We start from the raw sequence: 15,204 nt of genomic DNA, 5'->3' as shown, positions 1-15,204 counted from the left end.
ACCCCCCTCCCATTAGAGCCAAGCCAAGCCTCTACACCCTTTCGACAGAGATCCTGTTTCGAACCAGGGTCTTTCTGTACAGCAGTCAAGCGCTGAACCAACTGAGCTATCCACCCACGAGGACACGCATCACAGGAAAGTGCAGTGCAGTGCAGTGCAGTGCTTGATAGCTCACAGCGTTCCTATCTCAACGCTTTTCGGTTCGCATAAGAGATGGCGCTACCTTTTTTTTTTCAGCAAAAAGTATGACACCTTGGTGTTTTCTAAAGCCTTTCTAATTAGTCTTGTATAATTCCGTACAATCAAAGAAAAATTGAAATCTGATATCCAACAAGGCCCCTTATTTTTCTTATATTCCGTGAACGATTAGAGGACTATGAAGCCTAGTATGTTACATAATTTCTTTTCCGTACCCTGACGCATGAGAAACGTCCATATCGTGTATTGACGCGACTAGGGCAAGAGGAAAATTGAGTCTGTCGGTATTTCGATGTCACGACAGCGAATCAAATTATTACTAATCCTGATCGAACAAGATTGGATTGGATCAACCAAAAATCATCCACAGCCAATCAGTTTTGTTTGTATAAGTCTCATTTTGTAATCATGTGCTTGTAATCATTAGATATCGATACGACGAACCTAGTAAGCGGTCTTTGCCGACAGCAAAATGGGGACATTACCCTTCCCCACCAGGAGCTTCTCATCAATACTTTGCCGTGCATAAGCAATTACTAGTCCCTAGTTAAGCCTTGCGGGGAGTGCAGTATACGAAGACACAAGGAGAATTTACGAAGACACAAGGAGAATTTCGATCATATTTATTTCGCAACAATGAAAAGCAACACCATACATAAAACCTTGGGCTTGAGGAAGATCAGGACAACACGACATGAAGGCTTGTATGATGCATCTTCACCAGCTATACCTGGCATCCTTTTCGGGAATGAACAGCAAACAACGGGACTCCATGGTTCTTGAATGTGTTCTTACCCCCAGGGACGAAGCCTGCAGATAGAAGCAAAAAATTAGCAAATATCGATACGAAACACAATATACTTCACGAGGTGGTGCTCCTCATTGCTGGACGTGCTTGCATCCACTTGGATAAAGACAGTAGTAGAGCAGATGATTGGAGCGTCTGGAAGGCAAACGGGGGATTCAAAATTTACCTGCCTCAACCAGTAAGCTAGTGCATGTTTGCGTACCGGGGATTGATGAAGGAAGAAAGCCGAAATAAGGAAGCAAGCATTTATTGCAAGAATCAAATATACACAGAGCAAGACAAGATATATGACACAGCAAGAAAATCAACTGGGGTGGTCGCAGTGTCACTGCCTCAACGGTAAGCTAGTGAATGTTTGCGTCAAAGGGACGGCGAGAAAAAGGACACACGACGAAGTACGCACTTTATTTTCAGAAGTAACCGAGTCACAACCAGAAAGTAAAAACGTTGAAGAAAACGCAGAAATGTGCTCGACGAATTACACGCCTAACAACGCGACCGTAAGCTAACCCTAACCACGACGGAATTGGAATCGAAGGTGGATACAGAAGTTCGTGCTTACCTTTGCCGTAACACCCATTTGGCTTACGAACTGAAACGCGGAGTTCCTCTTCAGTTGACGCAAGAAAACTCATTCCGTTCGTCAGAGCGCAACTGCGTCAGCAACTACACGAACCGTTGCTGACTGTGACGAACGAAATGTGGGCTCAGTTAAGCCTAACTTAAAGCTACTCGAAGACAAAGGCGCGTAGCTCCGCTTGAAGCTTGCCATCTTCATCTGTCTAGCTTAGCTACAGCGAAACAACTTTTGCGTTTCGCTGACACTCCCTTAACTGAGCCCCGTTGTTGCAGAGCCGAATGGGAAAACCCAGACGGTCACTGCTATAGAGAAAAGCATGCGCTCACCAATTCGAAGGCTTCGTCTACCAGGCCGTGAACGTTGAAGAACAAAAATCCGCCTTGTCGTCATTGCTGAACAAACATCTTCAGTGTGGCCTAAAAGAAATGGCGGAAGACGTATACGGTCAGGATAGGAAAAGAAGATACCAGTAGGCCCACAAGGGGGTTAGTACTTACTCGCCACTCGTCTCGAACTACGGAAGCTGCACTCGGCGTCACACAACCAAGAACGACTGGTGGCTTCTAGACCGTGCGTGTTGCTTTTAAAGAAATGGTGGCGCTAGGTACGCGATGTAACCCTGGTACGAGAATTTTGACCTTCGATATTTTAATGGAAAGGAAAATGGGTAAAACAATGATGCGGCGTGCCTTTATCGCAGCGATGCCTCATCGTTATCGCCTATGTGTTTATCAAATCTAAATGAACAACTGCGTTCCCAGGCAGCACAATGTACTGAAACCCAAGCAGCAAAATGTACTGAAAGTCGAGTGCAATAGGGGTGGACGGGTAGGTGGAAGGCCTTGAACAGACTCGTGACACCAAGGAACATTGATAAGACACATACCGTCCACCCCTATTGCACTCGACTTTCAGTACATTGTGCTGCTTGGGAAGTCGAGTGCAATAGGGGTGGACGGTATGTGTCTTATCGATGTTCCGTAGTTTCACGAGTCTGTTCAAAGCCTTCCACCTACCCGTCCACCCCTATTGCACCCGACTTTCAGTACATTTTGCCACTTGGGTTACTGGATCGACCCCCAGATTTCTGGGAGTGATACTATAGAGCGACAAGTATGGGAGGAGGAGTGGTCGGGAAAGGGAAGCAACATGAGACGTCTTCGAACGTTTTCCAGTGGAGCAAGGTGATTTGCGGCAAATGCAATGGAGTAGAAGTGATTAATTTCGTGGTGAGTTCAGACAATCCCAGAGTGCTTAGTGCCGCTTTGAACTGTGGGAGTTTACTAATACGAACGAAACAGTTGGCCTCCAAACTGTTTCGATTTCTCCCCTACCGGTCCATTGTCCACGACGTGTCAAGGTAAGCGAAAGCGAAATGTGAAGGATTATTCTTCGTTCCCCCGCTCAGCAAGTGCCCAGAATGCAATGCGTGTGCAAAGAGCACTGGGATTTTCTGAAGTCGTCCATTTGGCGCCAGGCGCTCCCTCTGGTTGACTGCGCGATACGAGCTGCCGCGCGAGCGCGATACGCTCGCTAGCGTTGCGCGAGTCGTTAGGCAGCCGTGCCACTAAAGTCAGGGTGCGCTTAATGTGCGGGGAAGGAAAAAATACCTGCATGTCGGCGCTGAGCCATGGCCAGAACACTCGACAGACCACTTTTAGTGCAACAATGCTGACACGCTTTGCAGACACTGCGCTTTTGACGAGAACAAAAACTGGAAAATAAAGAAACACGCCACCGCTGACTTGCTTCTATACAGAGTGTTTATTTTTATCCTTTACAGATCTTTTAAATAAAAAAAGCTATGAGAACAGCTTAAATGTCGTTTTTTCAGTTGAGTTCCACGGCCAGGCGGACATCCTCTCGAAGAAAGTATGCAACTACGAGATAATTAATGAATTTTAGTTATTTAGTCAACTATTTAATCGGGAGATTTCGGGCAAAAGCGAGACAGCAGAATGAGAGCTAGACAGTCTTCGTCGGAAGCCATTCCACGTTTTAAAAATTCTGAAACACGCACGTGAGTTAAAATATCAATCCCAGAAATTTCATATACAAATGATCCGAAACCGAAACCGTGGCGACCAGGAACGCAGGGAGCACAGCACAGCGCACAGCGCTCATTTCACGTCAGAGAACCACGTGATTTAGAGCGATGGATAGATGGATATGTGATTCGAGTAGGTGCCCCTCAGCTGGCCAGATAAACCGCTTTCCGATAAGCTTTCGGTTTTCCTCAGACGCTTTCACACATATGTCGGCACAGTCGTGACGTTGCCCACCTCTGTGAGACCGACAACGGCGAGCCGATGTTTGTAGACTAGAATGGAACAAAGGGAACCTGGAACTTACCCCGGGTTAAGCAACGAGTTAAGTTTTAAGTCCCCGAAAAATGGAGCTTAATTACAGTAACGAGTTACCCTCAACACATCTCAACCGCAACAATCTTGGCATTGCTTGTCCACAAGTCTGTTTTCGGCAGCCGCAAGCTTAGTACGTTAGCAACATTGTGTATCGAGAGCGTGAAGCGCGAAGTTTAGTTTGTTCACACGTAGTAGAGTCTGTAGCTGAGTTACAATGTGCTTGTTGTTTCTGTTTGACGTTGTGCTAGCTTGCATATCAGTTTAAAAAAGGTGGACGAGGAAATGGATTCAGAAATGTCAACATGGTTCCCTCTGTTAGTTCCACTCAACGCAGAGTTGACAGAATATGACGGTTTTCTCAAAATCATGGTAGGAGCACACAACGATATACAATGAAATTTCGTTTATACACCAGTCTTTCGCTTCCAGGACAGCATTTTTCATGTTAGCTTGAGTATTGGTGACATTAATGAACCAGCAACGTACAATTTATGCGGAGATTGGGAGCTTAAGGAGTTGCTGCTAAAAACAAACAGAGACTACGATGAGGTACGGTGGTGTACGGGGTAACATAATTGTTGGTCCAAATTTCAAATGACTTTTTTGACTGTTGCAGGTACTGGGAAGGAGTAAATCTGTTAGTCACTTCCTTATGGAGTTCTGCAACTTAGTGGTAAGTCAGCAACACTATTCTTAGAGAGACAGCGTGACATCTTCAAAAGCACCGCGGTAATCAGAAAAAAGAACGCAAAAGTCCATACTCAGCTGTAATGTGCATAATAGCTCCATACTCCATCCATATACTCAGCTGTAATAGAAACAGGCAGTGTTTCAAATTTGCGGTCGCAGTCAAAAGTGCATGCACATAGAAAAATAACCGAAGTTTTTTTTTTCACAGGAGAAAGCCATGAAGTCAAGGCCGCTTTCCAGTAAGATACAGACTCAGTCACCTGAAAATCTGCAGCACATAATTTCGAGCCTTCAGGAGTGCGGTTGGAGCAAGTATGTATGTCAAGTGAAAAGCTCATTTGAAGCATGCAAACATCGAAATGAGTTTGACAAGACCTTCCTTTACCTTCAGTGTAGAGCACGTCAGCGAGTCGGCTAACGAAATACACATGAAGCACTTTGATGAAGCTGGCAGAATTCATAATATTCGTATCCGTGTCCCTGAAGAGGTAACCATAATACTAACCTTACAATTCGTTAAGAACATGGATGCGAGCTAGTTGGTTTTGATCGTATCTTTTCCTGGAGGGAAGGCAAGACTGGTATGTAGAAAAGCTTGCAGAAGGAATAAAGTGTTGTTAGAAGGCGGGACGTGTGCTTGTGTATCGTCCCCTTGAATGCCGTGATCGTCTAACAACTACTACTCGTCTACTAGTATGGGTGAGGTACAGCTATCAAATAACTAATACACTACAGTTGTGTAATACTGTGGCATAGGTGTATGCACCCTTATCGCTGGGCTAAATTCAGCATGAAAAGCAGGGTTAAATTGATCATAGTTTTTCTCTGTCTCATTAACTGTTGATAAATTTTCACAACTGTTCAACCTATGATAACTGCATTAGGCAGTAGTAAATGAAAGAAAATGTAGCGTCCCCGTTGATTAGACGTAACTTATGCTCGCTTCCGTTTGCCCCTTTTATATAGTTTCCAATAAAGGCACCAGCATGTAGCACAAGTCTTCCGATAGAATATGAACCTGTGTGGCATAAGGTATGGCACTGCACCAAAGGCAGAACATAAGACATTACCTTTTTTTGACGTTGCATGCCTCGTACGTCTCTCCTGCAGGACAAGGGAACAATAAGGAACATCTACGACGACTTTGTTGGAAAGGTTAAACAACTGCAGCCGTTTTGGAGCGTTATGGATGAGATTGATGGCAAGTTTTGGGTGCTGGATCCCCCTAAACCTCGAGTCAGCGATTCCTACAGAAGAATTTCTTTAGGTCCGCCTGTAAAACTATCGAGTCATCTTACTGGCAACAAGGTGTTAGGGGTTAAAAGCCTCGTTCTTTTAATCTAGGAAACAATGTGTCAGTTGTGATTGCTGTTGATCCACGTGCACCAGGAAGTTTACCAAAGCTGGAATTTACGGGGCCAGAAAAACGTTAGTAACCAAAGGGACTTTGAGTTGTCGCGCTTACATGCTTTGCTGTCACGTTCCAGACTGTGTGTACAAGCTGCCATAGTATGTAATCATATGCTGCCCAAATATTAATCTTAATTCACGTTTTCAGTCGTAACAAAGTTCAGGAGCCTCCTGGAAAAGAATGCCGAAAAATGGTACTTCACAGCCTAATATGTTTTTAAAAAAATGCAATTAAGCTACATTGTTCAAACTTTCAGGGATGTGACAAAGTCTTTATGTGAAAATATTGAAATGATACTTGAATCTGAACTGCCCTCAAAGGCCACAACTACAATGGAGGTATCTGAACTTACATATGTTTTTTTTTGTGTGTTTTGTGCTTGCATTGTCTTCTGCGATTTTGCCTGTAGCCTTTTCTCTTCAGGAAATGGACTGTATGTGTGGAATATGCTACTCCTTCCTTCTTGATAAAGCAGTCCCTGAGGTGGTTTGTGACAACCCGAACTGCTCAAAACCATTCCACGAAGGTTGCATATATGAGGTATTGTTCTCAAACATGTTTGCATAGAGGTGTTAAAGGCAGTATTTTATTATAAACATCTAGTTGCAGTTTTCATAACTTTTTTTCCCCATACTTCATTTGGCACTGAATTCAGAAGTGATTGCTGCATGTGCACGTAGTACCGTCACAGTAAGGGATAAGGCAGTGCAATTTCTTTGTGTGAACGGTGTATATTTGCCGATAATGCGAACACACGCTTCTGATGCAGTGGATGAGGTCATTGGCGACAGTACGGCAGAACTTCAACCTGCTCTTTGGGGAGTGCCCATACTGCTCACAGGTGAGCTCTAGCTTTCAGACAAAGAAAATTTGCTTTGGGGTACCTATGTGGTCCCATGACCAAAAGAGCTTGTTTCTTCTCTTTGCACTAGCCCATGTCCTGTAAGGCTGTATGATGAAGAAGCAATGTTTGAATATCAATAAAAAATTATAATTTCCCCAATTTATTTGTTGCCCGTGTAGCTGCTTACCCGCTGCCTTTCTGTGTAGCAAGGGAAAGAAATTTGTTTGCTTTACTATCATGACATCCGGTTCTTCGGTGTTAACTGAGGGATATGTTACCGATAGCAAGCAAAAGCACAGCTATTTTTTGCCGCTTTATTACTAAATAACATATAAATATGTACACTTCGTCAGAAAATATAAACACCCATCGAGCCTTCAAGAGAATGCACTTCAGGATGCAGTTTCAGAAAAAACGTCTTCAATCTCAACTCCCGTTCGAGCTGCTTTTCTCTTTCTTTTTCTTTTTGTAACATAGATGATTAGAGGACACCTACATCACACAATAAAACATGGACCTACAGAATATTTTACAAAGAAACAGCTGACCACACCAACAACCATTCTAGAACTATACAGGACATCACAAACTCTGCATGAAGAACGTGCTACAGCTACCAAATTTAGGTGCGCTAGGAAACAATCATCAAACAATGCCCAACAGAATCCAAAGCACTGCAGTATGCACCTTAAGTCATGGTGAGAGGTACTGTGACTTTTCTCGAGGCTACCCTGCTGACATTGTGCCTTCACATACGCCGTCAACAATTACGTATGACAAAGAAAATGTCTGCTCGGACAGTCAGCACAGTTGTAGGCTGGTACATACGAAAGTGTTCCTTGTGCCGTACTGTCCGTACATGTATGGTACACTACTTTCACACCTTTGGTTTGCACCTTGTTCATTATTCCGCGACACGTCTCGCACACAGAACTAGTACGAATCAGCGGGTGTACACTCCAGATTCACTAATGGGTACCCACTCCCGCTACCTACTAGATTATAACGACCATGTCATAATCGGCGACCCCCTATCGGGAACCCGTCCGCACGATCTGCTACTCGTCGGCCCGTGAGATCTACGTCATGATTGGACAATGGAAATTTGAATTTTGAACGCGCAGAAGCAGACGTACGACTACCGTAGCAGACGACAGCAACGACTCCTATGAAAACACGTAGAAGGATGGTGATAATCAACTTTAGAAAGAAACATCGCCTGTGGAACATCTGCCGCTTGTACAAAAATGCTAAAGTAAGCTGAAGAACAAAGTATTGCAGAAATTGAGGAAGCAATTAACCAGACCGATGAGTAGCACCACCGCTAGCTTCCAAATGCGGCTCTGGGAAGGGGGTGCCTATGACATGGTCGTTATAACCCAGTAGATCGCACCCACTCCATAACCACCTGCCACTGACAAACATTCCGTGGCAGGTTGGTGGGGCAGAATATGCAAATGAGCCACCCGTGGCACGTGGTTGCCAACTGTGAAGAAGCTGTACAGCGTGTTATGTGAACTACAGAAATGAGCTGGATGTAGCATGCTCCAGGGTACATCACAGTAACAACATGTGCGCCAGTCGGAAGAGATCTGATAAAAACTGCCCAATGCAAACCATAACACTACACATGATAGGATGACGGCAAATTCCGAAGTGTTTGTCAGCATACAGAAAGTCCTGCCATGAGTCAAGTTGACTTGTTGTTGAAGTTAGAGGATAGGTCCCCTGTCAATGATGGAAGATAAAGGCTAGCACTCCACACCTCTATCAGGCTGCTGTACAACATGCATTTTGAGCTGTAAAACCAAGTTGTCTTTGTTCGTTTATCAGACAAGAGATGCACAGTGCAGCCCTTTGCTTCACGTTTTTGTTTACAATCATCGCGCAGCAGTGGTCCTTCACGTTACTTTACTGTGAGTTCTGGCTACGTTAGGACCTTTTGGGCAAATTTTGAATAGCAGTAGTATCGTCCCTGTATAAAAGCATCTGGGGAGCACGTGCCCCCCCCCCCCCCCCCCCCCAAACCCTGCCACATGATTCTGACCTCTATTTTCCAGATGTGTTTGCCTTTCTTTATCACTCACAGTGGCTAGCAATCTGCCAGCGCTATTAAAAACCCCATTGCTTGTTTGTCTTCTGTGCGCTTACCAATATCACAAAATGATGATGCACGTTGAAGCATATCAGTAAAAAAAAACAAAAAGAAACACACATTCATCTACACGCTGGCCTGATATCAGGCTGCTTTTGGGAAAACTGTATCTTGCTGGACCCTAGTCGAGAAGCACTGCTGTAGTACTACCACTAACTTAACAGAAACTTGCAAACCTAACCTAACAACAGAAAAAAGCGATAAAATATGTGACTTTGTCATCGTTGGGAAGCATATGCACCCGTTCTCAGCAGCAAAAATCTGCCACACTTCCTGTTTTTTTTTTCTTTTACAAAACAGCTGCCTGCAGCTGACAAAGGAGGAGGTACAGATAACCCTTTACAGTGCTTCAACAAATGTTGCATGTTATGCAGAACAAAACTTGTAGGAGCTTAAGCTTCATATAGGATTAAATCAAGAGCCTGCTGCTTCTAGTCTGCAAAGGGTCTACTGATCTGACGCACCCTCGCCCTAGAGCAATTCAGTGCAGTGTACCACAGAAAATAGAGCATGCCAAGCTCTACCAGGTTGGTCAAACTTTTCCCGCACTGGAAAATTCATAGCATCCTGAAGTCTTGCTGCCCTAGGTTGCAGCCTAGCGCTGACAAGCCCATAGAACAGCAAATAGACGTATTGCTTGTTTGACGGGACAGGCAGCGGTTTTGTACTACTGCACCAAAAGTGATGCCACTTGGACAAGGTTGAACAATACACAAAATGCAATAAAACTGCACACTGATAATGCCCTTAACAAAGAACAAAGCTTCGGAGTGGGAATTCCTGACCTTGCCTCACAGAAACAACTGGACAGTTAGGAAAAATAAAAACTATGGAATGATTCATGCAGGTAACAAGGGTACAAGCATGCTGATGGAGTTAAGTAGAAGGTTGTTCTCTTAGGGAGGGGCACTTTAGTGACTTTCCAGCGAATTTCAGAAGAAAGCAGAATACGTTGCAAATTGTCAACATATTGCTACCATCTCTCAATTTTTTTAAAAAGAACTGTAGGTCTCCAAAAATGGGTAATAACAATTGACAGAGAACGGGCTACGTCAACATGCATGTTAAAATCCTGTGCGCACAATCTGTACATAGGTAAATTAAAACAAATAGTTATAACACACGGTGTACCAGTGACACACGATCTGTTCGAGAGTTCTGCCCCCTTTTGCTTTCAGCACAAGCGTACAGTCTCCAGATTCTGATTTACCTGCAAATATCACACTTTTTAAGTGTTTCCATACATTTGTGTTGAGTATCCAAATGTTTAACCTACTCAGCAACACTGTAGTAATGAAATTTACTGTCATCACCTCACAGAAATGCTAAAATGGTGCATTGTAAGTTTGCACCCCATGTTTTCTTTTTGTTTGTTTTTGGCGGAAAAAAAGTGGTGCAACCTTTCAGGGGCTGCATTGCAAAACTGATGAGAGTGGAGGTAAGTGCGGCTTACTTCGTAGAACCCCCATGAGGTCTGGTATATGTGCTTGCACGTACCGATGTGCATTAGATGCCAATGTATCAGAAATCCTGAAGTAATGCGCAATACAGTCAAACTCCTTTACAACGAAGCTCAGGGGACAGCAAAAAAAATTCGCAGTAAAGGTATTTTCGTTAAAAACGATGTCCATTATTGGACCTATAGGCACCAGCGGGACCGCAAAAAAAATTTGTTGTAGTGGTATTTTCGTTAAAAAGGTGTTCGCTATAAAGGAGTTTGACTGTATTTCGTCTTTCAAAATGAGATTAGCACGACTATGTATAAAATGAATGGGCAACATCGATACATCCACATCAAGCCGAGAATAAATGCTTGTGCAAAACGAGATGAAATACTAAATGCGCTGCCACTTCAGAAGCAATTTCGAACAAGGCTGACCAATATTTGCAGATATAATGCACATGACGGATACTGAGAAAGAGATGTGACCTGAGATTCCATCCTATTTGTGTCCTAGATGTGTCTGAAAGGGCCTTCCCTGTGCCTTGGCAGGTGCGTCATTGCCTACAAAACATATGATATTGACAGGCATCACCGCCCTGGACAATACCTAATGAAACCTATATTGCCTCGCTGGCTTTAGAGTGACGTACGTCCTCTTCATGTCGTCACTCTCTTCGCTTTTCACCTCTGAATACTTCTCTCCTTTTACGCTGACAATCTTGTTGTCGCGGTAACGGATCAACTTTTTAGGTTCCTGCAATGGGGCAAAAATTTATCTCAGGAACTCGCAGGAAGAAGGAGAAGAAAGAAAAAGAAGTGTCTGGGTTCCACAAAATTCTAGGGTGTATATTGCATTAAATATGTGGCACAGAAGCGTACTTTAATACTAACAGCATATAAGTAAAGTAAGGAATAAAATGAAAGGAATTTTGATGGGCTTTCCGTCATTTGTGGTAAAAAAAAAAGGGCTTCCCAGAGATCTTGAACCTTAATCTAGTCTAGTCTTAATTAATATTTTAAAGTATAATTATTAATGTATTTATAATTGATATTAGTACTACTACTTTTTCATTAATATTATTAATAAGTCTCAATTCAGTCTATCATTTGGTACCCTCATTCTGCATCCTAACATATATTCTAAAGGTGAAAGTGCAAACAATACAGCAGACAAAGAAGGAAAACAAAATAGCTCAGTGTGTTGTGTTGCTTCTCATCCCTGTGTATTGGTATCTTGTACTTTGAAGAAAAGATAGTGTCACTGAGGTGGAGCCAGGCTTAAAAATGAGTCTCGTTATTTCATCAGCCATTGTGGTACTTACTGTTTTGGGGGCAACAGGACGGTGTTCTTTACCATCTTCATCCTGATCAATGTATCCATACCTGAAGGGGACAATAACCTTTCCTCAAACAGAATGGCCCCTTCAAGATCTTGTCAATCATTTCATAAGAATAGACATAGTGGAGGACATACAGCAAAACGGAATAAAATTTAAAGAGTTTATGTTGCACTTAAGCAAGATTTCAAAATAAATGAGTCAAGCTGTCACCGAAAGCTTTGCTATAAGGTAACATGTATTAAAAGAGCAACAAAACTTCACCTGCAGTTCACCACCTGCTTTTGAACTGCACCTTCATGCACCTAGCCTGGCGGTGAGTGCAGAGCAATTTGGAGGGTACAAAACCTTTCGTGCGTGTGCCTATAACGGCACTCAAAAACTTTGGACGTGTGCAAAGAAAGTAAACTCTGATGCCCAGAAGCAATCTTTATTTACTTCTATTCTTTGCCACTGACTGCCTGGAGAAATGTTTTCCTTAGGTATCTCGTTTGGTGGCAGATACGAAAACTAGAAAGTCTTAAGAGGACACCACCCTTAGAAAATGCGATGAAGCACAATATGAATGGACTACCCCTTTAACTACGATCCATCTATTCTTCTCTTATGGGACACACCTTGGCTTCTAGATTGGCGCTAGGGTTGCCACCAGGCCGGTTATTTGCTCGTTCTGCCGGTTGCCGGTAGAAAGGTGATACCGGCAGCCTTTTGCCGGTATTTGTGGCTCAAGACCTTTCATAGGGCCTTTTACGGGGTTTCCCTTTCAACATTCCACTACAGCTCGAACAAATCTGGAGCACAGACCCAACTCCGTAGTCACCAGCCGTTTTCTTAGTCATTCATTATTATTATCATTGTTGTCTCGAGCGAGTACGCTCGTCCTATCTCTCTCTCTCTGTATACTCTCCGCCCCTCGCCCACCTTCCCTTTCCCGCAAACATTTCCTCCTTTCCCTCTATTTCACCTCCTCTCCCTCAGCCGGTATTTTTCGCTACGAAAGGTGGCAACCCTAATTGGCACTCATTGCTCTTGCTACCAACAAAAATTTCAGACCGAACAACATAGGGTACCCCGTCTCGGGTACCGCCTCTCTCATCGAACAACATAGAGCCAGAAAGCGAGTGCAAGCAGCATGCACATATTATGGAAAGCAAAGCTCTAACACATTTACAACTCAACACAGGTGCAGCATGTGAAAGTAGCATGCGACCTGACTTGCCTAGTGAGGATCTGGGCACGTAGCTCCTTCTCTCCGAGAGCGTTGCCGTTGTCACGACGTGGCACGTGGGGAACGGATGGTGTTGGGCCGAGGCTTTCCCGCTGCAGTAATATCTGCGTTGCCGCTTCGGAATCCCCTCCGGCCACAATGAGACACCTGCGCACCTCTGTGCTGCACAGGTGTGGGAACATCTCGCACAATACTCGGATTGTTCTTTCATCAGCGAGAGATGATTCATCCTAGAAGTGAGCGCACGAGAGACGCACTTAAATTGGGCTCTGCTTCGCTGCCTTTTTTTTCTGTCTCGCAAAAATGAGAGCTAGCCAAACTCTCAATAGTTCAAACAAACATTCACCGGGGTGCCACTCTCGGCCTCAGCGTGACAGCAGCAAAAAACAATACCGTGATATTGAAATTCAAAGATCTGTTGGATACAACACTGGACATTATCGTTTGCATGCCTGGCCAATTTCCCTAAGTTATTACAAGTGTCCCACACATTCCTGGACGTTATAAGCTAGCGTTCTTTCGTTAATAGTGAACTAATTATTCTGAAACACATTCAAAGTGATGGTGAGTTTTAAGGACATGATACATGCGTACTTACGCATACAGCAATTCGATTGGGCTTCTTTGGCTCCTCTTCAGACTGACTTGTATTCCGCGATCTCGACAGGGCTTTGGGTGGCTTTGGTTCAACGGGAGACTTGGGTGGAACGTGAGAGCCTTGGGACGCTGAATTGTCTACTGGGCACTTGCCTGAGCAAAGGAATCGTGACAACGAAAGTTGACGGCACGGCTACAATATAGAACACAAGAAATGTCCACGGTGATCAAAACTTACCCTTGCACTGTGTCAACACTTCTTTAGACAGCAATCGGACCCATGCTGACACTTTCGCGCTGTGGAAGATTGCAAAACATCCGTTTTTTCCTTTTTTTTTTTTTTTTAATAAATGAAATAGCTGTATCTACAAATGATAGGAAGTGGCAAAACATACTCGGATATGCTATCAAAACCAGGAATATAAGCAGACAGCATTTCTTTGAACTCGAGCACGTCAAATCCCTCTTCTGTGCTTTCAGTTTGAAGTATGCCGACCACATACGCCAGCAGTATATCGTCAATCATGCTGCATAAGTGCGAAAGATTCAAATGTTGTTAAGTGTCTTCTGAGTAATAATACCTATTAATTGCACAGGGGAGGAGGTACATACTCAATTGCGCCTTCGTTCGTTTCTTGCTGAACAAAATGCACCAGTGAGTTCTTTACAAACAAGTCGGAAGCTATGCCATCTCCTGAATTCATAGCTTTTCCTGCAAAAGACAAGATATGAAAAACATTTCTGTCAGCACACTACACTTTACACACTTGCATGTTACACTTTCGTTTCATTTTTACATGGGCTTGCGCCGGCTATGACAAAGAAAAGGCATCCTTGTACGTTATCCAAAATCTCTCGTGTAACTCAGGCGGAAAATTCATGCGTTTATACAAGGGCGAAGCCGAATGAAGTAATTTATGTAAGAATAACAAGTAGGCGGCAAGTCGCGGTATATTCGGCTTGCTGGATGCCCGGCTTCGTGCCCAAGCCAACGGACATCAACGACGCTAGGAATAGAAAACCAAAGGAGCAAAATAGTGGCAGAGTTTCCCGGGAGAAGAAGAGGAGTAGGATGATAAACATAGCAAATATCAGCACCTGCCAGACCCCCTTGCATTTCTTCCGAGCAGTTGAGGGTTTACTGTATCCTGCCGGCTTCAAATTTTCAATGTGTCCTCAATGAAAGATATGTGAGCTGCATGCTAATTATTGCTAGAGCGTGGCGGCCACCTAACAAGCAATTTTGCACAGGCACATCAAATGTCCTAGCAACAACACGGCTACACCTTTTTTTTCTTCCTTGTGCAAAGGGATAAACATCTTCCAGACTACGAGAGGTGATTACTTGCAAAACGACATGAGCATTATCAACAGCTTAAAGAAGTTTGGAATGGAACGTAGGATTAGCATTTACCCTTGATGAACGAAGAAAGGTAAAGCCGAATTGTCAAAAATCAGACCGAAACTGTGAAAGAGACGCACTGTAGGCAGCGACCTCTGTAAATAAAGATAAGGGGTCGTTGTGTTGTCTGTCACTGTCAGAACTCAT

The 15,204-nt window shown here is 43.8% G+C and overlaps 2 protein-coding genes and 1 long non-coding RNA gene across 10 annotated transcripts; 1 reads left to right on the top strand and 2 right to left on the bottom strand.

Annotated features, from left to right (window-relative positions):
• Window positions 1-804: 804 nt before the first annotated feature.
• LOC135399982 (uncharacterized) lies at window positions 805-2,134 on the bottom strand. 2 transcript variants are annotated; one of them, XR_010424482.1, is made up of 2 exons: window positions 2,088-2,134; window positions 805-2,002 (listed from the first exon to the last, which is right to left on the bottom strand). It is a non-coding gene; the product is annotated as an uncharacterized LOC135399982 (long non-coding RNA). The 2 variants fall into 2 exon arrangements; XR_010424481.1 differs by having other exon boundaries at window positions 2,084-2,131.
• Window positions 2,135-4,014: 1,880 nt separating this feature from the next.
• LOC135399981 (E3 ubiquitin-protein ligase FANCL-like) lies at window positions 4,015-7,049 on the top strand. Of its 2 annotated transcripts, none has more exons than XM_064631720.1 (13): window positions 4,015-4,318; window positions 4,379-4,498; window positions 4,566-4,622; window positions 4,848-4,951; window positions 5,031-5,127; window positions 5,606-5,671; window positions 5,750-5,906; window positions 5,984-6,067; window positions 6,198-6,243; window positions 6,307-6,388; window positions 6,474-6,590; window positions 6,820-6,891; window positions 6,983-7,049. In XM_064631720.1, exons 1-13 carry the CDS (start codon window positions 4,232-4,234, stop codon window positions 7,004-7,006), a joined length of 1,113 nt encoding a protein of 370 aa, XP_064487790.1. In that variant the 5' UTR covers window positions 4,015-4,231; the 3' UTR covers window positions 7,007-7,049. The 2 variants fall into 2 exon arrangements, 1 of the variants encoding a protein (XP_064487790.1); XR_010424480.1 differs by having other exon boundaries at window positions 4,016-4,318; window positions 6,523-6,590.
• Window positions 7,050-7,192: 143 nt separating this feature from the next.
• LOC135401349 (CUE domain-containing protein 2-A-like) lies at window positions 7,193-15,164 on the bottom strand. Of its 6 annotated transcripts, none has more exons than XR_010424788.1 (9): window positions 14,754-15,053; window positions 14,268-14,367; window positions 14,051-14,182; window positions 13,894-13,952; window positions 13,657-13,808; window positions 13,050-13,288; window positions 11,816-11,876; window positions 10,980-11,247; window positions 7,193-10,259 (listed from the first exon to the last, which is right to left on the bottom strand). XR_010424788.1 is itself a non-coding variant. In XM_064633716.1 (9 exons), the coding sequence occupies exons 1-8, from the start codon at window positions 14,770-14,772 to the stop codon at window positions 11,101-11,103; spliced, it is 909 nt and encodes a 302-aa protein (XP_064489786.1). In that variant the 5' UTR covers window positions 14,773-15,053; the 3' UTR covers window positions 7,193-10,259. The 6 variants fall into 6 exon arrangements, 5 of the variants coding, with proteins under 5 accessions (XP_064489786.1, XP_064489787.1, XP_064489788.1 ...); XM_064633716.1 differs by having other exon boundaries at window positions 11,101-11,247; XM_064633717.1 differs by having other exon boundaries at window positions 7,193-8,622; window positions 11,101-11,247.
• Between the last annotated feature and the right edge of the window lie 40 nt (window positions 15,165-15,204).

The sequence above is a fragment of the Ornithodoros turicata genome, chromosome 7 (genome assembly GCF_037126465.1).
Source record: "Ornithodoros turicata isolate Travis chromosome 7, ASM3712646v1, whole genome shotgun sequence".
Lineage (NCBI taxonomy): Eukaryota > Metazoa > Arthropoda > Arachnida > Ixodida > Argasidae > Ornithodoros > Ornithodoros turicata.
This window is presented reverse-complemented; position numbering and strand designations above follow the sequence as displayed.